The sequence below is a fragment of the Chiloscyllium plagiosum genome, unplaced genomic scaffold (assembly GCF_037043375.1).
Source record: "Chiloscyllium plagiosum isolate Xiang-an unplaced genomic scaffold, Cpla_swu_hap1 HiC_scaffold_53X, whole genome shotgun sequence".
NCBI lineage: Eukaryota > Metazoa > Chordata > Chondrichthyes > Orectolobiformes > Hemiscylliidae > Chiloscyllium > Chiloscyllium plagiosum.
Genome location: NW_028270191.1, coordinates 11,143,699 through 11,171,562, shown reverse-complemented (window position 1 = coordinate 11,171,562; position 27,864 = coordinate 11,143,699). Strand labels below are relative to the sequence as shown.

The 27,864-nt window shown below is 43.7% G+C and overlaps 1 protein-coding gene across 9 annotated transcripts in view; it reads right to left on the bottom strand.

Moving 5' to 3' along the window:
• LOC122543385 (vitamin D3 receptor B-like) overlaps positions 1 to 27,864 on the bottom strand; it is a 301,872-nt gene that overhangs the window by 120,176 nt on the left and 153,832 nt on the right. For 8 of the 9 annotated variants that reach the window (XM_043682066.2, XM_087985641.1, XM_087985644.1 and 5 more), the window contains one exon: positions 18,601 to 18,766. In XM_043682066.2, the coding sequence (XP_043538001.1) occupies positions 18,601 to 18,752 (152 nt within the window). In that variant the 5' untranslated portion in view covers positions 18,753 to 18,766. Of the gene's footprint in view, positions 1 to 13,595; positions 13,740 to 18,600; positions 18,767 to 27,864 lie in introns of those variants that run through there. The other variant, XM_043682064.2, reaches the window with a different exon arrangement.

Sequence of the window (27,864 nt, the reverse complement as noted above, 5' to 3'; positions counted from 1 at the left end):
CGGGTGTTTCCTTTCTTCCTGGTAGTGGAAATTGAATAAAGGTTCATACACCTTGATAAAAAAAATAAACAAACAGGAGTGTCAGATATCCTGTTCACTCTGAGAGCTGGCTCTGAGGGAGCTGGATTAGTGTCAAGGACTTCCACGTGTAAATAAAGGGTGACTTGGTGACAGGATACCGGCCTCTGCAGAGGTATTTCACTCCCCATAACCCTTTGATCCCATTACTCATCAAGAATCCATCTATCTCTGTCTTAAATACACTCAATGACTTGGCCTCCACAGTCCCCTGTGGCAATGATTTTCACAGATTCTCCACCTTCTGGCTGAAGAAATTCCTCCTCATCTCAGCTCTGAAGGGTCGTCCCTTCACTCTGAGGCTGTGCCCTCTCCTGCTGGTGAAAATACCTTCTCCACATCCACTCTATCCAGGCCTCTCAGTATTCTGACAGGTTTCAGTCAGATCCCCCCTCATCCATCTAAACTCCATCGCGTACAGACCCAGAGTCCTCCACCGCTCCTCATATGACAAGCCCTTTGTCCCCGGGATCTTCCTTATAAACTTCGTCTAGGCCCTCTCCAAGGCCAGCACATCCTTCCTTAGATACAAGGCCCTAAACTGCTCACAATATTCCAAATGGAGTCTGACCAGAGCCCTATTCAGCCTCAATAGTACATCTCTGCTCTTGGATTCTAGCCCTCTTGAAATAACTCTTAACATTGCATTAGCCTTCCTAATTGCCAACTAAACCTGCACATTAACCTTAAGAGAATCCTGAACTCGACTTCCAAGTCCCTTTGTGCTTCAGATTTCTGAAGCCTTTGCCCCATTCAGAAAATAGTCTACATCTCTATTCTTCCTACCAAACAACATAACCTCACACTTTCCTACATTGTATTCCATCTGCCACTCCTTTGTCTGCTCTCTCAGCCTGTCCAAGTCCTTTTGCAACTCCCCACTTCCTCAACTCTATCTGTCATAGAGTCATAGAGATGTACAGCATGGAAACAGACCCTTCGGTCCAACCTGTCCATGCCGACCAGATATCCCAACCCAATCTAGTCCCACCTGCCAGCACCCGGCCCATATCCCTCCAAATCCTTCCTATTCATATACCCATCCAAATGCCTCTTAAATGTTGCAATTGTACCAGCCTTCACCACTTCCTCTGGCAGCTTGTTCCATACACGTGCCACCCTCTGTGTGAAAATGTTGCCCCTGAGGTCTCTTTTATTTCTTTTCCCTCTCACCTTAAACCTATGCACCTCTAGTTCTGGTCTCCCCGATCCCAGGGAAAAGACTTTGCCTATTTACCCTATCCATGCCCCTCATAATTTTGTAAACCTCTATAAAGTCACCCCTCAGCCTCAGACGCTCCAGGGAAAACAGCCCCAGCCTGTTCAGCCTCTCCCTGTCGCTCAAATCCTCCAACTCTGGCAACATCCTCGTAAATCTTTTCTGAACCCTTTCAAGTTTCACAACATCTTTCCGATTGGAAGGACACCAGAACTGCACACAATATTCCAACAGTAGCCTGACCAATGTCCTGTACAGCCGCAACATGACCTCCCAACTCCTGTACTCAATACTCTGACCAATAAAGGAAAGCATACCAAATGCCTTCTTCACAATCCTATCTACCTGCGACTCCACTTTCAAGGAGCTATGAACCTGCACTCCAAGGTCCCTTTGTTCAGCAACACTCCCCAGGACCTTACCATTAAGTGTATAAGTCCTGCTAAGATTTGCTTTCCCAAAATGCAGCACCTCGCATTTATCTGAATTAAACTCCATCTGTCACTTCTCAGCCCATTGGCCCATCTGGTCCAGATCCTGTTGTAATCTGAGGTAACCTTCTTCGCTGTCCACTACACCTCCAATTTTGGTGTCATCTGCAAACTTACTAACCGTACCTCTTATGCTCACATCCAAATCATTTATATAAATAACAAAACGTAGGGGACTCAGCACCGATCCTTGTGGCACTCCACTGGTCACAGGCCTCCAGTCTGAAAAACAACCCTCCACCACCACCCTCTGTCTTCTACCTTTGAGCCAGTTCTGTGTCCAAATGGCTAGTTTCCCCTGTGTTCCGTGAAATCTAACCTTGCTAATCAGTCTTCCATGGGGAACCTTGTCAAACGCCTTACTGAAGTCCATACAGATCACATCTACTGCTCTGCCCTCATCAATCCTCTTTGTTACTTGCTCAAAAAACTCAATCAAGTTTGTGAGACATGATTTCCCACGCACAAAGCCATGTTGACGATCCCTAATCAGTCCTTGCCTTTCCAAATACATATACATCCTGTCCCTCAGGATTCCCTCCAACAAATTGCCCACCACCGAGGTCAGGCTCACCGGTCTATAGTTCCCTGGCTTGTCTTTACCACCCTTCTTAAACAGTGAAACCCCGTTTGCCAATCTCCAGTCTTCTGGCACCTCACCTGTGACTATCGATGATACAAATATCTCAGCAAGAGGCCCAGCAATCACTTCTCTAGCTTCTCACAGAGTTCTCGGGTACACCTGATCAGGTCCTGGGGATTTATCCACCTTTACCCGTTTCAAGACATCCAGCACTTCCTCCTATTGACATTTTGCAAGATGTCACCATATATTTCCCTACAGTCTATATCTTCCATATCCTTTTCCACAGTAAATACTGATGCAAAATACTCATTTAGTATCTCCCCCATTTTCTGCGGCTCCACACAAAGGTCACCTTGCTGATCTTTGAGGGGCTTTATTCTCTCCCTAGTTACCCTTTTGTCCTTAATATATTTGTAAAAACCCTTTGGATTCTCCTTAATTCTATTGGCCAAAGCTATCTCATGTCCCCTTTTTGCCCTCCTGATTTCCCTCTTAAGTATACTCCTATTTCCTTTATACTCTTCTAAGGATTCATTCGATCTCTCCTGTCTATACCTGACAAACGCTTCCCTCTTTTTCTTAACCAAACCCTCAATTTCTTTAGTCATCCAGCATTCCCTGTACCTACCAGCCTTTCCTTTCACCCTGACAGGATTATACTTTCTCTGGATTCTTGTTATCTCATTTCTGAAGGCTTCCCAATTTCCTGTGAACATCTGCCCCCAATCAGCTTTCGAAAGTTCTTGCCTAATACCATCAAAATTGGCCTTTCTCCAATTTAGAACTTAAACTTTTAGATCTGGCCTATCCTTTTCCATCACTATTTAAAATCTAATAGAATTATGGTCGCTGGCCCCAAAGTGCTCCCCCGTTGATACCTCAGTTACCTGCCCTGCCTTATTTCCCAAGAGTAGGTCAGGTTTTGCACCTTCTCTAGTAGGTACACAGACTGAATCAGAAAATTGTCTTGTTTGTACTTAACAAATTCCTCTCCGTCTGTACCCTTAACACTATGTCAGCCTTAGTCTATGTTTGAAAAGTTAAAATCCCCTACCATAACCACCCAATTATTCTTACAGATAGCTGAGATCTCCTTACAAGTTTGTTTCTCAATTTCCCTCTGACTATTAGGGGGTCTATTATACAATCGCAATAAGCTTATCATCTCTTTCTTATTTCTCAGTCCCACCCAAATAACTTCCCTGGATGTATTTCTGGGAATATCCTCCCTCAGCACAGCTGTAATGCTATCCCTTATCAAAAATGCCACCCACTCCCCCCCCCACCTCTCTTGCCTCCCTTTCTATCCTTCATGTAGCATTTGTATCCTGGAACATTAAGCTGCCAGTCCTGCCCATCCCTGAGCCATGTTTCTGTAATTGCTATGATATCCCAGTCCCATGTTCTTAACCATGCCCTGAGTTCACCTGCCTTCCCTGTTAGCCCCCTTGCATTGAAATAAATGCAGTTTAATTTATCAGTCCTACCTTGTCCCTGCCTGCCCTGACTGTTTGACTCACTTCTGTTCTCAGCTGTACCGGTCTCAGATCGATCTCTTTCCTTAGTTTCTCCCTGGGTCCCACCGCCCCCCCACCTTACTAGTCTAAATCCTCCCAATCAGCTCGAGCAAACCTCCCTGCCAGTATATTAGTCCCCTTCCAATTTAGGTGCAATCTATCCTTCTTGCACAGGTCACTTGTACCCCAAAGGAGATTCTAATGATCCAAATATGTGAATCCTTCTCCCATACACCAGCTCCTCAGCCATGCATTCATCTGCTCTATCCTCCTATTCCTACCCTCACTAGCTCGTAGCGCTGGGAGTAATCCAGATATTACTACCCTTGAGGACCTCCTTTTTAAATTTCTGCCTAACTCTCTATAATCTCCCTTCAGAATCTCAACCTTTTCTCTTCCAGTGTCGTTGGTTCCAATGTGGACAATGACCTCCTGCTGGCCCCTCTCCCCCGTGAGAATATTCTGCACCCTCTCTAAGACATCCTTGATACTGGCACCAGGGAAACAAGACACCATTCTGCTTTTTCTCTGCTGGCCACAGAAACGTCTGTTTGTACCTCGGACTACAGAATCCCCTTACACATTTGAACTCTTGGAACCCCTCGTTGCATTAGAGCCAGTCTTAATACCAGAAACTTAGCTGCTTGTGCTACGTTCCCCTGAGAATCCATCACCCCCTACATTTTCCAAAACAGCATACCTGTTTGAAATGGGTATATCCACAAAAGACTCCTGCCCTAGGTGCCTACCTCTCTTACCTTTCCTGGAGTTAACCCATCTATGTGACTGTATCTGAGACTTTCCCCCCTTCCTATAACTGCCATCCATCACATACTGTTGCTGTTGCAAATTCCTCATTGCTTCTATCTGTCTCTCCAACCGATCCATTCAATCTGATAAGATTCGCAGCCAACAGCATTTATGGCAGATATAATCCGCAGTAACCCTTAAACTCTCTTTAAACTCCCACATCTGACAAGAAGTACAGATCACTCTATTAAAGGCCATTTTTGCTCCTTCACAAATTACAGACCCAGAAATTAACACCGTCTTATTCCTCTACAAACACTGCCCCAGGTTAAATTAATAGTTATGGCTTATATTTTAAGTTTAATCAAGAGACATACCTCCAAAAACATCTAATCAAGAAAGAACCCACTCTACTCACTACTGTAGATTCTCTGTGTGCCACACGTAAAACAACAATTAACTTATCTGATTCTGTGTTGTGAACTTCACCCAAACCGGTTCCTCCAAGATTAGTTGTGAAATTCACTGTTTGTTAATTTTCCCAGATGTACTCCGATGTCCAACGACACATGAATTCAAAAACAGCAAAGGCAGTAACTGTGCAGGTTCTCTCTCTCTCTCTCTCTCTCTCTCTCCTGCACTGACCTCACCATGAGCTTCCTTTGTCTGCTCTTCTCCCTTTTAAAGCTGCTGTTGTTTTGACTTTTTTTTCCCAATGTTCCAAAACAATGCAATAGCTTATAAAAATCACACAACACCAGGTTATAGTCCAACAGGTTTAATTGGAAGCACACTAGCTTTTGGAGCGACGCGCCTTCATCAGGTGATAGTGGATAATTTCAGTTACATCACACTGTAAATATTTGCTATAAGTTCTGTGTGTTAGGATCGAGCCCTCCACTATCACCTGATGAAGGAGCGTCGCTCCGAAAGCTAGTGTGCTTCCAATTAAACCTGTTGGACTATAACCTGGTGGTGTGTGATTTTTAACTTTGTACACCCCAGTGCAACACCGGCATCTCCAAAAGCATATAAAAGAGTAATTGCTGCTCCTGGAATTTGAGGAAATCACCTCCAGCACCTAAAATACCTCAAAAAAGGAGCAGCTGTTACAGCCAGAAATTTTTCCCGTCCTCCATCTTGGATTACCCAGAATCTTCTCCTTTCTTTGTGCCATCTGTAAACAATGCAACCATACTCTTAATTCCTTCATCCAGATCATTAATATGTAACGTGAATAGTTGTGGCCCTGATGCTAATCCCCTGTGGAACTCCACTAGCCACTGGCTCCATCCTGAAAACGATCCCTTTATGCCCACTCTCTGCCTTCCATCAGTCAGCCAATCCTCTATCCACGCTAGTACCTTACCCCTCACACCAGGGGCTCCTGTCTTATTTAGCAGCCTCCTGTACAGAAACGTGTCAAAGGCCTTCTGGAAATCAAAACAGGTCACGTCCATTGGATCCCTTTTGTCTAACCTGCTCATTACCTCCTCAAAGAATTCCATCAGATCTGTCAGGCGTGACCACCCCTTGATGAAGCCATGCTGACTCAGCCCTATTTTACAATGTAGTTCATGTACTCTGCAAAAAAAAAGCAAGAAAAAGAAAAAAAAAGAACAGAAGCGTAAGCGCGGCTCTGTGATGCAATTGAAAGCGCACTGGACTTCAATATCATTCCTCAGGCTGCTTTTCAAAAGTTGTGAATTCACATCCCACCAGATTTTCAGTTAAATTTTTCTTAAAAACTTTCTTCCCTGTTTTGGGTTGCTGTTCAGTCCCACGCTCCTGATTTTTGGGTACCTGGTATGGAGGGGGGAGGGCAAGTCTGAAGACCTCCTCGTGGGTCTGTTCCTGGGCCTGGCCAAACTGGCCATCAACAGGTCCAGGCAGCAGGCCGTGGAGGGGGTCGTTAGGGCTGACTGCCTGTTCCTCTTCCGCGGGTATGTCAGAGCCCGGGTGTCTCTGGAGAAGGAGCACGCGGTGTCCACCAACACCCTTAAGCTGTTCAGGGAGAGGTGGGCACCGCAGGGAGTGGAGTGCTTTATTTCCCCCTCCAACTCTATTTTAATCCCTGCCGTCCCTTTCACTGTTTGATCACGCAGCACTGCCTTTGATGTAAAGGGCATTGCTTGTCACTGGCCACCCGGGTATCTCTTTTTTTCATGGTGGTGGAAATTGAATAAAGATTTGTACACCTTGTGTCTTTCGCTGTGTCTGACACCTGCACACACACAACATGGGTGCTGGGGAAAAATAAGCATTACTGCAGTTAGGCAGTAATGTGGACAAAAAAAATTTTAAAAATAAGCTAGAGTGTCAGACATTCTGTTAAAAAAAAGAATAGATGCGCGAGTCAGGAACTTGCTGGAAGGTACTAAATTGGAGAGAAAGCAGATTACATCAGTGTTAGGCAGGAGCTAGAGGGTAGGAGAAAGTGAGGTCTGCAGATGCTGGAGATCAGAGTCGAGAGTGTGTTGCTGGAAAAGCACAGCAGGTCAGGCAGCATCAGGATCTAGAGGGTGCTAATTGGGAGGAGCTGTTACTGGGTAAGTCCACATTTGACATGTGGGAGTTGTTTAAAGACCTGCTAATCAAAGTTCAGGACTGGCATGTTCCAGTAGGAGCAAGGACAAGGATAGCAAGGTAAGGGACCCTTGGATAACAAGGGAGGCTGTGAATTTAGTCAAAGGGAAAGAAGTATATGCAAAATTTAGGAAGCTAAAATCGGACAGGGCCCATGAGGAATATCGAGAAAGTAGGAAAGAACTCAAGCAGGGAATCAGGAGAGCAAGAAGGGGCCATGAAATGACCTTGGCAAGTAGGGTTAAAGAGAATCCCAAGGCATTCTGTACATATATTAAAAACAAGAGGATAACTCCGGAGAAGGTAGGACCACTCAAGAATAAAGGAGGGAACTTGTGCCTGGAGGCAGAGGATGTGGCTGAGATTTAAAATGAGTACTTTGCATCGGTACTCACCAGGAGAAGGATGTGGGGGTTAGTGAGATTAGTGTGGAGCATGTGAATATGCTAGGGCATTTTGAGATCAAGGAAGATGTGGTGTTGTATCTCTTGAAGAGTATTAACATGGATAAGTTTCCAGGGCCCAATGGTATCTACACCAGGTTAGTGAGAGAGGCAAGAGAGGAGATTGCTGGGGTCTTGACCAAGATCTTTGTACCCTTGCTAGCCACTGGAGAGGTGGACTGGCAAGTTGCTAATGTTGTTCCTCTGTTCAAGAAGGGAAATGGAGATAATCCAGGAAACTATAGACGAGTAAGTCTCACATCGATGGCTGGGAAGCCATTAGAGACAATTCTTAGGGATAGGATTTACGCGCATTTGGAAAAGTATAGCTGAATTAGGGACAGTCAGCATGGCTTTGTGCAGTGCAGGTCATGCCTTACTAACTTGATTACATTTTTCAAGGAGGAGATGAAGATGATGGATGAGGGTAGAGCAGTGAATTTTAGTAAAGCTTTCAACAAGGTCATTCATGGTAGGCTCATCCCGAAGATTAAGACGCATGGGATCCATGGTGACTTGGCCACGTGGATTCAGAATTGGCTTGCCTACAGAAGGTAGAGGGTAGTGGTGGAAGGGTGCTTTTCTGGCTGGAGGTCCATGACTTACTTGAAAGTGGAGTCTCAGGTAGACAGGATAGTGAAGAAGGTGTTTGGTATGCTTTCCTTTATTGGTCAGAGTATTGAGTATAGGAGTTGGGAAGTCATGTTGTGGCTGTACAAGATATTGGTTAGGCCACTTTTGCAATTTTAGTCTCCCTCCTAGAAGAAGGATGTTGTGAAATTTGAAAGGGTTCAGTAAATATTTACAAGGATGTTGCCAGGGTTGGAGGATTTGAGCTATAGGGGGAGGCTGAACAGGCTGGGGCTCTTTTCCCTGGAGCGTCAGACTGAAGGGTGACCTTATAGAGGGATTTATTTTGCAAAGAGGTTTATAAAATTATGAGGGGCATGGATAGGGTAAATAGACAAGGTCTTTTCCCTGGGGTGGGAGTCCAGAACTAGAGGGCATAGGTTTAAGGTGAGAGGGGAAGAAAAGGGACATATGGGGCAACTTTTTCACACAAAGGGTGATGCATATATGGAATAAGCTGCCAGAGGAAGTGGTGGAGACTGGTACAATGACATCATTTAAAAGGCATCTGGATGGGCAGATGAATAGGAAGGGGTCAGAGGGATATGGGCCGGGTGCTGGCAAATGGGACTAGATTAATTTAGGATACCTAGTCAGCACGGACGAGTTGGAGTGAAGGATCTGTTTCCATGCTGTACGTCTCTTTGACTCTAGTGGTGTTCTGCAGGGATCTGTATTGGGACCTCTCCTGTTTGTGCTGTATACCTAAATGACTTGGATGAAATTGGAGTTGTGGATAGTGTAGAAGGTTGTCAAAGGATACAATGGATCAGTTGCAAATATGGGTGGGGAAATGGCAGATGGAGTTGAATCCGGGTAAAGTGTGAGGTGCTGCACTTTGGGAGATCAAATATTAAGGAAAAGTATACAGTTAATGGCAGTACACTGAACAGCATTGATGTACAGAAGGATCAAGTCCATAGCTCCCTGACAATGGCCACACAAGTAGATAGGGTGGTAAAGGAGGCATATGGCGTGCTTACCTTTATTGGTCGGGGAATTAAGTACAAGAGTCAGGATGTCATGTTGCAGCTTTGTAAAGCTTTGGTTAGGCCACGCTTAGAGTATTGCATTCACTCCAGTTGCCACATTACAGGAAGGATGTGGAAGCTTGATGGAGGGTGCAGAAGAGGTCTACCAGGATGCTGCCTGGATTAAAGGGTATGAGCTATTAGCAGAGGCTAGAAAAACTCAAGTTGTTTCTCTGGAGCAGCAGAGGCCGAGAGGAGACTTAGGGGAAAGAAGTCTATAAAATTATGAGATGCATAGATAGGGTTGATGGTGATAATCTCTTTCCCAGAGTTGAAATATCAATTGGAGGCATGCATTTAAGGTGAGTGGGGGAAGGTTCCAAGGAGGGGCACCATTTTCTACACAGTAGGAGTGTGGAATGCACTGCCAGGGGTGGTGGCTGAGGCAGATACGATAGGTGCTTTTAAGCAACTTTTAGATAAGCACATGAATAAGCAAGGAACAGAGGGTTATGGACCAAGGGCAGGCAGAAGGGATTAGTTTAATTTGGCATCATGTTCAGCACAACATCGTGGGCCGAAGGACCTGTTCCTATGCTGTACAGTTCTATGCTCTAAGTACCTCAGGGTTAAATACCATCCGCCATTGGTCTACCCATCTGACCAACCTATCTGTATCTTCCTACAACTTAACCATCTTCTTCACTGTTAATCACTACCAATCTTGATTTGGTCTGCAAATTTGCTTAGTATTCCCCCCAGATTTCCATCCAAATCATTTATATGCATAACAAACAATCAGGGTCCCGGTACTGATCCTTGTGGTACACCGCTGGATACTAGCCTCTAGTCACTCAACTTGTACCACTGCCCTTTGTGTCCTATTTCTAAGCCAGTTTCCGATTCATCTCACCTAGTTTCCCAGAATTCCATGTGCTTTAACTTTCTCAATCAGTCTCCCATGTGGGACCTTGTCAAAGGCTTTGCTAAAATCCATATAAACTACTTCAACTTAAATCCCTCATCCACACACTTAATCACATTTTCAAAAAAATTCTAACAAATTTGTTAGGCATGACCTCCCTCTGACAAAAACATGCTGACTTCCCTAATAAACCCGTGCCTTTCCAAGTGGGCATTAATTCACTCCTTCAGAATTTTCTCCAATAGTTTCCCTACCAGTGACGTGAGACTCACCAGTCTGTTATTTCCTGGTTCATCTCTACCACCTTTCTGAAAAAGTGGAACAACTTTAGCCATCCTCCAGTCCTGTGGCACATCTCCCATGGCCAGAGAGGGATTAAAAATTTGTGTCAGAGCCCCTGCAATTTTCTGTCTTGTGTCCCACAGCAGTCTGCGATGCAATTCATCCGCGCCAGAGGAATTGTGTGTTTTTCAGTCCAACAGAGCCTCTAATACCTCCCCATTTCCTTTGTCAAACTGTACAAGTTCCTCACAGTCCCTTTTCCTGAATTCCGTTCCTATGTTCTCCTTTTCCAGCGTGAAGACCAAAGAGAAGTATTTATTCAACACCCTTACAAGATCCTGTGGCTTCATACACAGGTTGGTCTCTTGGTCCCTAATGGGCCCTATTCTTTCCCTATTCTTCCCCTTAATGTATTTATAAAATCTCTTAGGATTCTCCATGATCCTGTTTGCAAGTCCTTTCTCATGCCCCCTTTTTGCTCTTCTAATTGCCTTAAGGTCCCTCCTGCATTTTCTGTATTCCTCTAGGGCCGCAGCTGAATTGTTCCCTTTGGCCTTGCTAAAAGTCCTCTTCTTCGTCTTATTTATCTGACTCTTAATTGTCCTAGACATCCAGGGTTCTCTGAACCTATTGTCCCTACATTTAATTCTAAAGGGTACATATTGGACCTGTACTCTCCCCAGCTCTTTTTTGAATGCCCCCCCCAATGCGCTGCTGTAGATTCCACCTCCACTGGAGGTGCTGACTTTCAGATGTGACATTGATAAACAGAAAAGGCCTTAGTTTAACAATATAATAGCAAAGCATTCCATGGAATAGTCACAAATGGATTCATATCTGAAAATATCCCCACAGCAAGCTCCTGATCTTAAGGCAGTTAGGAGGGGCTAGATGCTTCTCTATTTCACTGAGTCATTCGTCATTGTTTTCACATGTCTAGCTGGAGGCTGGTAATGGTGCCAGTGGCAGGGCAGACCACTTATTCACCTTTCCAACAAAGAAAAATTGTGTGGGCCTACACAGGGAGACGCTTCTAACAAGCAAGGACAATGCAAATAAATCATATTTGCTGCTGTTAACATGGAAGTATTATTTTATGAAAGACCACAAATAGACAAGACAGGGTGCAAGAGAGAAAACGTTAAATGAAAATGGGGTTAGAATAGGTAGGTGCTTGTTTTTGACCAGCACAGACTTGATGGAGCAAAGGGCCGTTTTCTGTGCTGTAGACCTTTATGCCTCTTGTCACAGTAACAGATGAGAGAGAGAGCAAAAGCTTGCAGGGGAGGGTAAGCATACATGAAGAAAAGGAATAATGGAAGTGGGTGGGGATGCGATGGCGACAGAGAACATAGACATAGAATATAGAACATAGAACAGTACAGCACAGAACAGGCCCTTCAGCCCACAATGTTGTGCCGACCGTTGATCCTCATGTATTCACCCTCAAATTTCTGTGACCATATGCATGTCCAGTAGTCTCTTAAATATCCCCAATGACCTTGCTTCCACAACTGCTGCTGGCAACACATTCCATGCTCTCACAACTCTCTGTGTAAAGAACCCGCCTCTGACATCCCCTCTACACTTTCCTCCAACCAGCTTAAAACTATGACCCCTCGTGTTAGCCATTTCTGCCCTGGGAAATAGTCTCTGGCTATCGACTCTTTCTATGCCTCTCATTAACTTGTATACCTCAATTAGGTCCCCTCTTCTCCTCCTTTTCTCCAATGAAAAAAGTCCGAGAAGGGCATACCTGTATGCAACAGAGTGAAGGCAAGATAAAGGGAGGATGATAGACAGTGAGAGGAAAGCAGAAAAGCGAAATTAATGATGTTAAGCATACAAGTAAGACATTTTCATTTAAAAGATGGCAGTAATTATTGGTTCCGTTGACCCTCAAATCTAGTCTCGGATGCATTACACTTTTAAGCATCCAATATCCTCCAAAGGCAAGAGAGAATTGCCACACGAAAAGTTCAACTGAATGGGTTAGAATGTAAGATACCCAAATCAGTAAGAGGTGAAGAGACTTAGCAGCCTGGATCTTCGCCAGTATTTAATGTGTTGTACTTACTAACCAGTAAACATTTTGCAATTTGATAATTATTGAATGAGTAATTGCTGTAACACTTCCCCAGTCTTCTAGGAAATTGAATGCCATCCAGAAAAGAAGTCAGAGTTAAAGTAGTGCCATAAATAATTTGCCGTGCACAAGTGCAAGTCTTTCATTGAACATCCTTGAATTTAAGCCAACTGCTGTTACAATATACTCTGTGACAGTCTCAAATTGCACTATCATGGAATCCCTACAGTGCAGAAAGAGGCTATTCAGCTCATCAAGTCCACACCGACCCTCCAAGCAGCATTTCACCCAGACCCACCATCCCACCCTATCCCCATAACCCTGCATTTACCATGGCTCATTCATCTAGCCTGCACACCCCGGGACACAATGGGGCAATTTTGCATGGTGCATCCACCTAGCCTCCTTGGATTGTGTTAACAAACTGGTACTCCCAGCAGAAACCCACACAGACAGGCGAAGAACGTGCAAACTCCACACAGTCACCCCAGGCTGGAATCAAACCTGTGTCACTGGTGCTGTGAGGCAGCAGTGCTAATCCTTGTGCCACTGTAAACGTTATTTTTTGCAGAAATCTGCAGAATAAGTGCGGTTGGCAAAGTAAATATGACAAGCCTCAGGCTAGTTTACTGGTTCTTGCTGGAGAAGACAAAAATTGCCTTCAGTATAAAATGTAGTGAAGATTTATGGAAATTTCTGCAGAACTCAGACTTGCAGTAACCTGTTACCCTATGCTCCCAGTCATGAAGAATTGAAGAATTAGTTTATGCATGACTAGGAGAAGTTAACAGACTTAATCTGTGGAGATGCAGGGAACACACACTAGTTCTCTGCAAATTGGATAAGTGAATCTAATGTTGAATAATTGTCAAAAAATCTAATTTTCTTTCTTACTGATTTGCATATATCAGTGTTGAGCTACACTCCAGCAGTGCTGTATAATATTGGTAGCAGCATATTAGTCAGTACAAAGCATTAAAGCAGTAGACTTCATAATCATAGCTGTGATTCTCAAACGGTAAAATTCTGACCTTGGGACCGACGAGCATAAGTTTGGTGTTCCGCAAAGAAGATGTAATGAGTCAATAGGGAAGGTTGCTATTGTGAATTCCCTCAGCTGGAACAGGCAAGCAAGGTCCAAAACAGAGAAAGTTGTCTGTTGATCTCGCATCTGATAATGGTACCTGGCATGGTGGCACCAAGAAGCAAAGATAGAATAATAAAGAGTTTTTACAACATGAAATAAGGCCTTTCCACCCATTGTGTCCATGCCATTGATCAAACATCCAACCATTCTAATCCCATTTTATAGCACTTGTATGCTTTAACGTTCCAAGTGTTCATCTAAATAGTTCCTAAATGTCTTTAGAATTCCTGACTCTACTACCCTTTCAGACAATGCATTCCAGATACCCACAATCCTATGGAAGCAAAACGGTTTCCTCAAATCCCCTCTAAATCTCTTACTCATGACCTTAAAACTGTGTTCCCTGGATCTTGACCCCTCAAGTTAGAGGAAACATTTCTCCTTGTCTATGTTTCTCAGAACAACTCCGATCTCTCCTGAGTCTTCTCTGTTCTAAAGAAAACAACTCCAACCTACCTAGTCTCTCTTCATAGCTGAATCACTCCAGCTCAGACAGCACCCTGGGGGATCTCTTCTGCACCCTCTCAAATGCAATCACATTTTTCTATAGCTTGGCAACCAGAACTGCACACAGCCCTCCAGCTGTGGCTATACAGCTGCATCATCACCTCCTTGCTCTTGTACTCAATGCCTTCGAGGATCTATGGACACGCACACCAAGGTCCTTCTGATCCCCTGTACTTCCTAGGATCCTACCATTCAATATGCACTCTCTTGCTTTGTTAGTCCTCCCAAAATGCACCACTTTACACTTTTTATGATTAAATTCCATTTGACACTACGCAGCCCATCTGAGCAGCCCATCTATATTGTCCTGTAGTCTAAGGCTTTCCTCCTTGCTATTTACCACACCACCAATTTAGGGGTCATCTGTGATCTAACTGATTATACCTCGTACATTCATGTGTAGATCATTAATGTACATAACAAACAGCAACAAGCCCAACACCAGACCCTGTGGTATGCCAATGGACATAGTCTTGCAGTCCAAAAAACACCGACTGAGCACCACCCTCTGCTTCCTGCCATTCAGCCAATTTGGATCCAGTTTGACAAATTTCATTTCAAACTTCAAGACACAGTTAAGCAGCTAAAATGGAACATAAGGGCCACTTGCTGATCTCTCTTGAATGCTTGATCCAATGCAGCTCAGCTAAGACATCCAAAACTGAATTGGACTGAATACAGATTAAGCAGTGAGTGGAGAATATGGTTAGAAAATGACAATGAAATGAAACTTTTCTTCCTTTGTTCAAACTTAAATTCTTGCAAATGCAATCTTCAATGAGAACTGACATTACCAATCTTGAATTAAATTGTGGCAATGGTAACGACTCCCTCACTGCATTCGAATTTACTTTTCCGGAACCATTTTTTGGTAAATACGGTACTTCAACATAGTTTAAAATCTCATTTTGATTCGTTCTTCATGACAGTAGATGACTACCACTTACTCAGTAACATAGGTGTTGGGTGTCTTGAAAAATATTAAGGCTGCTAAATCCTCAGGATCTGGTGGGATCTATCCCAGGATACTGAAAGAGGCAAGGAAGGAGATTGCTGAGGCCTTGACAGAGACCTTTATATTTTCTTTAGCCACAGGCGAGGTTCCAGAAGACTCGAGAATGGCCAATGTTATTCCTTTATTTAAGAAGGGCAATAGGGATAATCCAGGATTTGATTTGATTTGCTATATTGCACTCTCATGTACCTAAGTACTGTGAAAAGCTTTGTGAGCAGTACAGGCTGATTTCAGGGTGCATGGACAGAATGAGGAACACAGGTTACACTGCACAGGTGCGCGAAGCAAGATCAACCGTTTCTTATGGTCCTGGGCACAGTAGTTGCTACACTAGGCCATTATGCATCCAGACAGTCTGCTTTCTGTGGTGCATCTGTGTTGGTGAGGGACCTTGTGGACACGCTGAATTTCCTGAGCTGCCTGAGTAAGAAGAGGCGTTGTTGTGTCTTCTTGACCATCGCATGTACATGGGAAGTCCAGGACAGACTGTCAGTTATTGCCACTCTGAGGAACTTGACACGCTCAACCCTCTCAACCTCTACTCTGTTGATGTAAATGGGGGTGTGTTCTCCTCCTCCCTTCCTGAAGTCAATGCTCAGTTCTTTAGTTTGGCCGACGTTGAGAGAGAGGTTGTTCTGATTGCACCATGTCACCAAGCCCTCTATCTCCTTCCTGTATTCTGACTCCCTGTTGTTTGATATCCATCCTACCATCGTGGTGTCATCAACAAACTTGTAGATGGCATTCATTCCGAATTTAGTTATGCAGTCGTGGGTGTCCAGGGAGTACAGTAGGAGGCTGAGATCGCATCCTTGGGGGCCTCCAGTGCTGACTGTTATTGTGCAGGAAGTGCTGTGTCTATGCTCACTGATTGCAGTCTGTGGGTCGGGAAGCTGAGGATCCAAGTGCAGAGGGTGGAGCTGACACCGAGGTCTCAGAGTTTTGGGATCAGTCTGGAGGGGATCATGGTGTTGAAGGCAGTGCTGCAGTCAATGAGCAGGAGTCTGATGTAGGTGCCCTTGTTGTTCAGATGTTCCAGGCAGGAGTGCAGGGCCAGGGAAATGGAGTCCCCTATAGACTTGTTACATGGGTAGGCAAATTGCAGGGCATCAAAGCAGGCTAGGAGACTCGAGGTGATGTGGGCCACGATCAGCCTCTCGAAGCACTTCATGGTTATGGAGGTCAGAGCCACAGGGCAGCAGTCATTAAGGTACGTTGCATGTGCTTTCTTAGGTACTGGGATGATGGTGGTCTTCTTGAAGCAGGTGGGGACTGTGGCTTGAAGGAGGGAGAGGTTGAAGACATCAGTGAACACCTCCGCCAGCTGGTCTGCACAGGATCTAAATGCATGGCCAGAAACACTGTTTGGGCCCGTCGCTTTCCTCGGGTTTCCTCTCAGGAAGACTGAGCTGATGTCTGCAGCAGTGGCGGAGGGAACAGGTACGTCTGGGGCTGTTAGGGCAGGTGACAGCACGCCACTGGCATTCTGCTTTGACCTAGCATAGAAAGTATTGAGTGCATCAGTGTCTTTGTCCACTATGTTGCTCTGCTTCATTTTGTATCCCACAGGCGGCAGAGGTCTATACGGTTGGTTTGGACCTCTAACTTGATCCGGTACTGCCTCTTGGCATCTCTAATGGCTTTACAAAAGTAATAAATGGATTTTCTGTATAGGTCTGGGTCGTCCACACTGCATGCCTCATCTTCAGTAGGCAGTGGATTTCCCAGTTCATCCAAGGTTTACAGTTGAAGAACAACGGAATGACTTCTTTGGTCCTCCATGCAGCCCTCTACGCATTTGCTAATGAAGTTTGTGACGGTGGTGGCCTACCTGTCTAGGTTTTAAGCTGCGTACTCGAATATGGTCCAGTCCACCAATTCCAAGCAGTCCCAGAGCCACTCTTCTGCTGGCCCAGATCAGCATTGCATTACTTTCTGCGAAGGATCCTCCCATTTCAGCTTCTGCTTGGAAGCTGGAAGGAGGAACACAGCATTGTGATCTGATTTTCCAAAGTATGGATGGTTTAGGGAGCACTGGAAGTTATAAGCCAGTGAGTCTTATGTCAGCGGTAGGGAAATTATTGGAGAAAATCCTTCAGGACAGTGTTTGCTCACATTTAGAGAAGAATGGACTTATTAAGGATGGTCCGCATGGCTTTATGTGGGAGAGGTCCTAGCTCACAAATGTGGTTGAGTTTTTTGAGGATGTGACAAAGATGATTCACAAGGGTAGGGCAGTGGATGTAATCGATATGGAATTCACTAAAGCATTTGACAGAGTCCCTCAATGTAGGTTGGCCCAGAAGATTAAGTCACACAGGATCCATGAAGAGTTGGTAAGTTGGATAAAATTGCTTGGTCATAGAAGACACAATAGTTGTGGGGGGGATGTGACTAGTGGCATTTGTAATACATATAAATGATTTGGATGAAAATTCTAGGTGGTCTGATTAGTAAGTTTGCAGACAATGTAAAAATTGGTGGAGTTGTCGACAATGAGGAAGATTGTTAAAGGATACAACAGGATATATATCAGTTGGAAAATTGGGCAGAGGATGGCAGATGGAGTTTAATCTGGACAAATGTGTTTTGGAAGGTCAAATACAAGAAGAAAGTATACAGGAAATGGCAGGACCCTTAGGAGCATTGATATACACAGGGATCTTGGGGTGCAAGTCCATAGCTCCCCTGAAAGTGTCAGCACAAGTGGATGAGGTGGTAAAGAAGGCGTACAGCCTGCTTGCCCTCGTTGGTTGGAGCACTGAGTATAAAAGTTGACAAGTCATGCTGCAGCTGTATACAACTTTAGTTCGGCCACATTTGGAGGACTGTACACAGTTCTGGTCACCACACTATACGTGGAGGCTTTGGAGAAGGTGCAAACGAGGTTTACCAGGATGTTGCGTGGATTGGTGTGTATTAGCTAGAAGGAGAGGTTGGACGGACTTGGATTGTTTTCACCAGAGGCTATGGGGCGACTTGATAGAAGTATATAAAATTATTGAGGGCATGAATAGGGTGGAAATTTAGAGTCTTTTCCCAGGATGGAAATGTCAAATACTAGGGGGTAAAGGTTTAAGATGGGAAGGGGACAGTTAAAGAGATGTGTGAGGCAAGATTTTTTTACACAGAGTGCAGTAGGTACCTGGAATGCACTGCCAGTGGAAATGGTAGAAGCAGATACAAGTGCAATGTTTAAGAGGCATTCAGACAGACACAAGAGCAGGCAGGGAATAAAGGGATGCAGACCATGTGGAGGCAGATGGGATTAGTTTAGACTGGTATCATGGTCGGCGCAAACACTGTGGGTCAAAGGCCCTGTTTCTGTGCTATACTACACTATGTTTTAGGTTCTAAAGTATCTTACCTGAAGAAGCCTTTACAGCCTTCACAGGTCATGGCATTGAAATGGAAACCAGTCGCTTTGTCCCCACAAACGCCACAGATCCGTGGGCAATTTCTATCAAATTCATCATCTTCAGGCTGATACGCGGACGAGCTCACTGCCATCTGATCCATTTCTGCACTTGATACTGCAAAAAAGAAGATACAAGAATGTATTTTAATGTTTTACACTAAAATTATGAATTATCAATAAAATGTAGTTCTAAGTCAGAGTATCTTTAATAATAAAGTGCACTGCACTTGGGGCACTGTCCTGTGTCTTGCTGGTAGCTGCTAAAATACAGCTCCCTTTATAGGAATAATCCAGAGATGATTTAGGAAAGATCTTCACTACACTTAGCATGACCATTCTGATGGCTGGAAAATTCTGAGGCTTCTTTGCAGGGCCAATTCGAGTTGGAAACCATACTGTCCCAAATAGAATAAGTATTCAGTTACAGATATTCTGATTAGCCTGTCAGAGATATTCCAACATCCCTCTGGAGCAGGTGGAATTTGAATCTATGCGTTCGAATTCAGAGGGGATTACTGTATCAGAACATTCTCAGAATCACTGAATTATTACAATGCTGAAGACCATTCAGCCCTCTGTATTATGTGGACTGACTGAATGAGCATCACAGTGCCATTCTGCTGCCTTCTTCTATAGACCTGTATCTTTTTTGTTCAATTGTCTAACGCCCTTTGAATACGTAGATGTAATCTCCACACTCTCAAGAAGTGCATTCCAGAACTTAACCTCTTGATGTGTGATACAATTTTTTTTTCATATCATTGTTGTTTCTTTTATGAACTACTTTAAATCTATGCTCTCTGGTTCTTGACCCTATTTACTTTGCCCAAACGTCTCATGCTTTTGAACACTTCAATCGGATCTCCACAGCCTTCTCTTCAAGGAGCATAATCCCAACTTCATTTTTTATTCATTTGCAGAATATGGGTTTCATCGGACCAGCATTCATTTACCAGCTCTGGTTGCCTGCTGAGGGAGGGAATTCCAGGATTTTGACTCAGCGTCACTGAGGAAATGGAAATATATTTGCAAGGCACAATCATGACTGGCTTGGAGGGGAAAGTGCAGGTGGTGGTGTTTCCACGATTCTGCTTCCCTTGTCTTTCAGATGGTAGTGGTAATGCGTTTGAAAGGTGCTGTCTTTGGAAATTTCTGTAATTCTTCATGATGAAATTCCGTATTCCTGGAACCATTCTCTTAAATCTCATTTGAACTCTCTCTAATGCCCCACATCAAGCCTAAAGCGTGGTGCTCAGAACTGGATGCAAATTGCCAGCTGAGGCTGAACTAGTGCCTTCCATAAGTTCAGCGTAATCTCTTTGTCTTGTAGTCAATGTATCTACCAATAAAGCCTCAGACACTGCATGGTTAATTAACTGCTCTCTCAACCTGTCCTGCTACTTCTAATGACTTTTGCATATATACACCCAGGTCTCTATGTTCTTGCACCTTTTTTTACAGTAGTACCTTTTATATTATATTGTCTCTCCTTGTACTCTCAACCAAAATGTGTCATCACCCTAAACCTCCCCCCAATCCCTCAATTATCTGGCAATACCTAATTTTGGGAGCTTGGCTGGAATATTCCCATAGGCAAGTGATAGAATTGGAGTTGGGAAAACACACTGTCAAAAGGCAGCTTAAATAAAGAAGAGTAAAGTAACCCCACAGAGGCTGGTATCCCATCACCAAATCATCTTTTATTTACATATGGACAGTCCTTGACTTTCACACTGCCTCTTCAGAGTCAGATCTTACAGTGTCAGTATCTCTAACACTCCTGTTAGAATCTGTCAGCCAGGGCTCCCTGATTGGATCAGATTAATAGAATATGAATTCCCTGATTGGGGCTAAGAGATCCACCTGGCTGACCTCATTATAATCATTGCAAATAAGTTTTCTTGAGTCTCTCGCATTTTAGATTTCCAAGCGTGATGTTGATACTTTCATACAGCAGGACTGAGAAACATAAGAAATACATTCTTTCAAGTGAACTTAAAGTTCAGATACCTTTTCCTTAGTTACATGAGGGGTTGTCCTCGTTTAAGGCAAGTGGGTTCTCTTTTGGTAGGCATGTGGATGCTCACAGTTTCATTGTGTGCCCATTACTGTTTCTTCATTTGCTTTGTCCATTTATTTTTCTCTTCCCTTAGGTCATTCTACAATATTCCTTACCACACAGGTTTAGGGTGATGACACATTTTGGTTGAGAGTACAAGGAGAGACAATATAATATTCCACATTAATCCTTGGACAATTCCTATGCTTAGTGCTCAGTACCAAGGATGAAGGCTTGACAGTTTGTTCAAATTCATAAATGTCTCTTTGTAAGCAGTGGCTAGCCATGTTAGTCACTGTTTACCACCTAATTTGTTACTGCTTAACGTTGTTGCAATGTATAAACAGGTCCAAGCCTTTTAATTAACAGCACAGCAATCTACACAATCTGAGACACGTAGGATCTGTTTAATTTCATCTGTTGCAAACTGATCTTAGGAAGATTGAGGACATACACTGAAAACTAATATGGAAGGTACATCATATCGTGGAGTGCTAATGATCTAACTTGCATGACATGAATAACTCATGAGGGCAAAGTTTAAATGACTTATACAGATGCACAGGAGAAGCATGAAGAAATTGATCTCTAGCTCCCATATTTATGACTTTCCCTATGTCAACAGCTGGTACTGAATATTTGCCCCACAGAGGCAGGAAAAAGTGGGGAGTCTCTACCCAGACCAGCAGGAAGTATGTTTGCTGAAGCAGTGTGGAGGTTCATGGATTGAGAATGGAGAAGACCATCCAACTCTTGTGCATCCAGCAGGGCTCAGGCCTTTGAGCACATGAACCCCTCAGTAGACAGTAGACAATTTCATGGAGAGCCATATGCAGCAGCCTGCAAAGTGCAGGCAGGAACTCCATATGATTCCCACAGGATGGGTGCTATGTTACGTAGCCTTGAATTGGCAGTGCATGAGCAGAGAGATCTTTGGAGTCGATGCCAGTTGTACCTCATCTGCTCCACTCCTCCAGCCATCTGCAGGGTTAGGAAAGAGATAAGGATATCATGGAGGATGATGTGGCACCCCTCAAAGGACACCATCATCATCCACTCACTGGAGCCCAGTGACAGAGTCTAGCCTTACATTGGCACCAGTGCAGCAGCTTCTGGACATGCCATCGGGGGCACCTTCAGGGTGAGGATGGCTGCCATGTGAAGCTCAGCCACAGGCACATTTTTTGAGGCCACAAAGAGGAAGCATCATGTAAAAATGGCCAAGAATGGAGGCCACTGAATCAGGCAGATTACTGGGTGGGTCACTGAGGTGTGTTCTTACAGTTTCTACCTACTGTTTTCCTCTGTTTGTATTAATTATAACGTGGAGGTAGTCTGAGACACCTATGCTAAAATACGTGGAATGCACAACCTGGAATCTCTAATCACTTACTATCATGAAAGGAGCACCTCCTGACTCCTCAAAGCCTGTCCACTATCTATAAGGCACAAGTCAGGAGTCTAATAGAATACTTCCCACTTGCCTGGATGGGGGCAGCTCCAACAACACTCAAAGAAATTGACTGGGAAACTGAAGATTCTGATGGGCAGAATAAAGCAACCCACTTGATGGGTACTATATTCACTAGAATTTTCTGCCATCCTCTCTTGTGAGAGGACAAACCTTTGCTGCAATGTACTTCCACAGATATCAGTTTCATTCCAGCATCTTAAACATTCTTCACACCTGTCTTGAGGTGGATGACGGCAGACTATGAAACTAAAGAAATATCACAGACATGTCTCACTGATAACTCCAGGGCTTTGAGTTGATCTTTCCCGTTCCTAACAGATAGGCATTGTAGCATGCTCACAGTTGCTCCAGCGAAGATCAGGACAGGAAATGTCATGTACAAAGGTTTCTGTAGGGAACATTTCAACTGCATCTGGAGAGGCATGAATGAATGATATGTAACAGAGCCAGCCGGCTGGTGAGGGCGGGGGCGTGTCTTTTCTACACCAGCAACTTGCAAGAACTAAACAAGATGGGGTCTTAATTTCTTCAACTCAGAAGCATGATTATTCAAACACCACAGAACTCATGTCAGTATATCACATGCAAATTGGTTTCCATTTCTCTCTATTCTCTCCTGAGGTGCAAGATCAAAATGGAACACATTAGAACAGCAACTCAGAGCTGAACCTTTAATTCCATGACAACTCCTCAAAGCAGGAGATTCTGGAAATGTATTGTTGAAAGCAATGTTACTATTTAGTGCCTTGTTGTTGCATGCTAAAATGTAAAGATTTTGTTTCACTAAATTATTTCACAAAATTTGGTTCTATATTTGAGTCAAAGTATCCATGATACCAGCTCAATAATGTAATCCCTTGCTTCAGAAATTTCTAAAATTGGAGAAATTGGTAAAGAGTGAGAGAGCAGAAATGCTGCAAGTAACCAGATGGGACAAACTATATATAGCATCAAGTTTGCTTATAAAAGTGTGATGAAAGCCCATATTGTTCATTGATTACATAACTTTCTGGCCAATGTGTAAGTCAATGTATGCGCTGTGAATCCTGATTCAATACGGATAGGAAGGATTTAAGAGGAATATTGCCCAAATACTGACAAATGGTACTAGGTCAGATTGTGATGTCAGTCAGTGCAGACAAGTTGGACTAGAGAGTCTGCTTTTGTGCTGTATGACTTGATAGAAGCTATAGCAGAATCATGTTCTAGATGCCTGATGTCTTGTGTGGGATGGAAGAAAAACTGTTACACTGGTATACTTTACTGCTGCAATAAATGTCACAATTTTTTTAAAAATGGCTCTTTACCGTTCAGTCATAAAATCCCTACAGTCCAAAAGAGGTCATTTGGCCCATCAAGTCTGCACCTACCCTCTGAAGAGATTCCCACCCAGACCCACCTCCCCCTGTATCCCTGCATTAACCATGGCTAATCCACCGAGCCTACACATCCTTGGACACCACAGAGCAATTTAGAATGACCAATCCACATAACCCACACATTTTTGGACTGTTGAAGGAAACCGGAGCACCCAGAGGAAACCTACACAGACACAGGGAGAACATGCAAACTCCACACAGCTAACCATTGAGCCACCATGCCAACCAATCGTTAGTGCGGTTGTATTTAGAAAGTGATGACTTCTACAGGATTATTTTTGAATACGACCCATTGTCTTCAGAACGTCTGTCAGTTAGCGAAATGGTCCATTTGTTTGGGATATCTTTTGTTTGTGGATAGTAATGCTCACCTGCAGCTCTTGCTATTACTGGATTGGGAAATCTGTTTGGGTGAGAGCTGAACACTATTTTTGGAAATTTGCCAGTGAACTTCAACATTTTGTGCCTTTGGAGCTTTGGACAGTTGAAGTTTCATCACCTCGTCTGTTCTTTGAGCATATTGGATTTAGCATGTACATGTGAGCTCATAGTTGACATAATTGCAAACTGAGCATTCAGCATAGATTACTAGCAGACCGACTTGGAATAAAGTACAATACACATTCAGCTGACTTGACTGTTAAAAGAATAAAAATCAGGTGAAATTTTGTTTTGATGTTGTCGTTATTTGCACTGTTTTATTTACTGATCATAACAAAGATAGATTACCTGAAATAAATGGTCTGTATTCTTCGGCTGATATGGACATTGCAGATAGGTTTGGGCACATGCCCTCACACTCCAATATCATATCAAAATTTGAATCAATTAAGGTAGTAACAGCAGGACACTTGGATCTGATCCAGCAGAGTTAGCAATGGCTTTACAATAGGGAAATTGTGTCTGACTAATCTATTAGAGTTTTTCAAGGAAGTCTCAACCAGATTTGATAGCGGGGAACCAGTAATGTGTTACAGTTGGACTTCCAGAACGCATTCGACAGGTACCTCACTAAACATCAAGTCATAAAAATAAGAGCCCATATTGTTGGAGGTAGTATATTGGCATGGAAAAAAGGACAGGCCAATGGGTAGGAAACAGTGAGTGGGGATAAGAAGTTCTTTTTCAGGCTGGCAACCCATGCCCACTGGGGTTCCACAGGGATTCAGTGCTGGGACCACAACTAATATTCATGACTTAGAGGAAAGAAGCAAACGTACTGCAGCCCAATTTGCAGATAGAGTCATAGAGATGTACAGCACGGAAACAGACCCTTCGGTCCAATCCGTCCATGCTGACCAGATATTCCAACCCAATCTAGTCCCACCTGCCAGCACCCGGCCCATATCCCTCCAAACCTTTCCTATTCATATACCCATCCAAATGCCTCTTAAATGTTGCAATTGTACCAGCCTCCACCATTTCCTCTGGCAGCTCTGACACAAAAATAGGTGAAAAGGCAGGTTGTGAGAGAGATACAAATTGTTTACAGAGAGATATTGATATGTTAAGTAAGTGGACAAAAAGTTGGCCAATGGAGTGTCATGTGGGAAAATATGAAGTTGTTTGGTTTGGAAGGGAGAACAAAAGAAATTTACAGGGCAGCACAGTGGTTAGCACAGCTGCCTCACAGCGCCTAGGACCCAGGTTCGATTTCTGCTTTGGGCGACTGTCTGTGTGGAGTTTGCACATTCTCCTCGTGTCTGCGTGAGTTTCTTCCGGGTTCTTCGGTTTCCTCCCACAATCCAAAGATTTGCAAGTTGGTTGGATTGCTCATGCTAAATTGCCCAGGGACTTGTATATTAGGTTGATTAGCTTTGGGAAATGCGTATTACAGGAATAAGTTAATGGGGTGGGATGCTCTTGAAAGGGTTGGTGTGGACGCGATGGGCTAAATGGCTTCCTTCCACGTTGTAAGGATTCTATTAATAATATTATTTAAATAGAGGAAAACAGCAACACAAAGAGACTTGGGGATATTTGAGCATGAAATACCAAAAACACACGTGCAGCAGGGAATCAGGAAGGCTTATGGAATGTTGGCCCTTATTCCAAGGGAGTTGGAGTATAAGAGTAGGGAAGTCTTACTGCAACTGTACAAGGTGCTGGTGAGACCACGTCTGGAGCACTGTGAGCAGCTCTGGTCCCTTATTTAAGGAAAGATATCATTTCATTGGAGGCAGTTCAGAGAAGGTTCACTAAGGTGATCCCCAGTATGGAAGGATTGTCCTATGAGCAAAGGTTAATTGGATTGGGACTCTACTCACTGGAGTTTTGAAGAATGAGAGGTGACTTCATTGAAATATATCGGATTTTTAAGGGGCTTGACACAGTAAATGCTGTGAAGATGATTCCCCTTATGGGAGAGTCTAAGACTAGAAGCCGTAGTCTCAGAATAAATGGGCATCAATTTAAGACTGAGATGAAGAGGAATTTCTTTGCTCAGAGGGGTGAGTGTCTTTGGAACTTCTTGCCACAGAGAGCTGTGGGGCCAGAGTACTGGTATATATTTAAGGCTCAAATAGATAGTTTCTTGATCAGTAGAAGATTCAACGGTTATAGGGAAAGAGCAGGAAATGGGACGTGAGGAATGTTGGATCTGCCATGATTCTATTGAACGGGGGAGCAGGTGCCTGAGGGCCAAACAACCTACTCTGGTCCTATTTCTCATGGTCTTATAAAAAGTAGTTGGCCTGAATAATTCCAGTTATGAGCTTGAGTCATAGAGCTGTACAACATGGTCCAACTTGTCCATGCCGACCAGATATCCTAAATAAATCTAGTCCCATTTGCCAGCACTTGGTCCATATGCCTCTAAACCCTTCATAATCATATACCCATCCAGATGCCTTTTATATGTTGCAATTGTACCAGCCTCCACCACTTCCTCTGGCAGCTCATTCCATACACGTACCACCCTCTGTATGAAAACGTTGCACCTTAGATCCTTTTACAATCTTTCTCCTCTCACCTTAAACCTACACCCTCTAGTTTTGGACTCTCCCACACCAGGGAAAAGACCCTGGCTATTTACCCTATCCAAGCCTATGATTTTATAAACTGCTATAAACGTCCTTCCAGTCTACTCATTTTGGCAAGGCAGTGGTTGTGCAGAATTAACAAAACAAGAGATTTTTGACTGTGTACAGCACAACCACACATGTAAAAGAAATATTTCCAGATGGGTTCATTCAACTCTGTAGCAGCTTCCTGACTGCTAAAACACAGATAGATTGCTAACTTGGCCAAACAACAAGGGATGCTGGGTACATTGGCCAAATAAAATTCTGAAGTCACAAAAGCCACACAGCAGACACACTGTAAACACAGAAGCCAGTTGCTAATGATATTAGCATAATGTAAAAGGCAACAGTTATTCTGGTCAGACATACCCCCAACAACTTATCCAATAACCGAAGGATAGCTCAGACAGAAAGGCACCAGGTCTTGCTACACAGAGAAGCTAACAGCAGCATGCCATTTAAACAATTGACTCTTGTTTTAAACTATTAAGTATATCTCCCTGATTGGCTAGAACTATAGAAAGTTCCAGAAAACCATCCAAAAGATATAAAAGCAGGGTTCACCTGCAAACCTCTCTCGGAACCGCTCTTGAAATGGTCTGAGACCTTCTGAGGAGACTAGCTGACCATCCAGAGAAAGAGGAAGGAAGCAGCTTCGCAGACCCAGAGAGACAGACTGCGCAAATCTATAAGAGACTTGGGAAGTATTGTAACCTTAAAGGGCCAAATAGTATTAAAGATTAGTTTAGTATTCAAGATTATTGTAACTTTGTTCCTAATAAAGTTTGGACTGTTTTATATTGGTATTAGCCTGTGGTCGCATTGATTTGACTGCTTCGGTCTTGTAGGACACCTGGGCACATGCGTTCATAATATTCTGATCAGAGTTGTCTCAGACAGACAACAACTCAAAGTTACTGAGCTTGAGAACTGGTTGGAAGCACACTGCACCGTAATGGGAGTGTGGAGACAGGATACCTTCAATACAGACATTATAGGAGGTGGTCACTCACATGTGGATAGAGAGTAAGGGAAAGGAGGCTGATGGGTGGTAATCTACCAGACCACAAACTCAGCAGGAGGAAATCTGAGCAGCAACACAAAGCAAGCAATTATTCTAAGATATAACGAAGACAGAATAAATGTTTGTTGCAGATATATAATAATAGAGGTCAATTCAACTGTGAGAGAATCTCAGAAAGACAGCATTCTTACTATTTCACACTTTCCTGGTCAGCCTCCCATCATACAGCATCCATAAACTTCAGCTGACCTGAA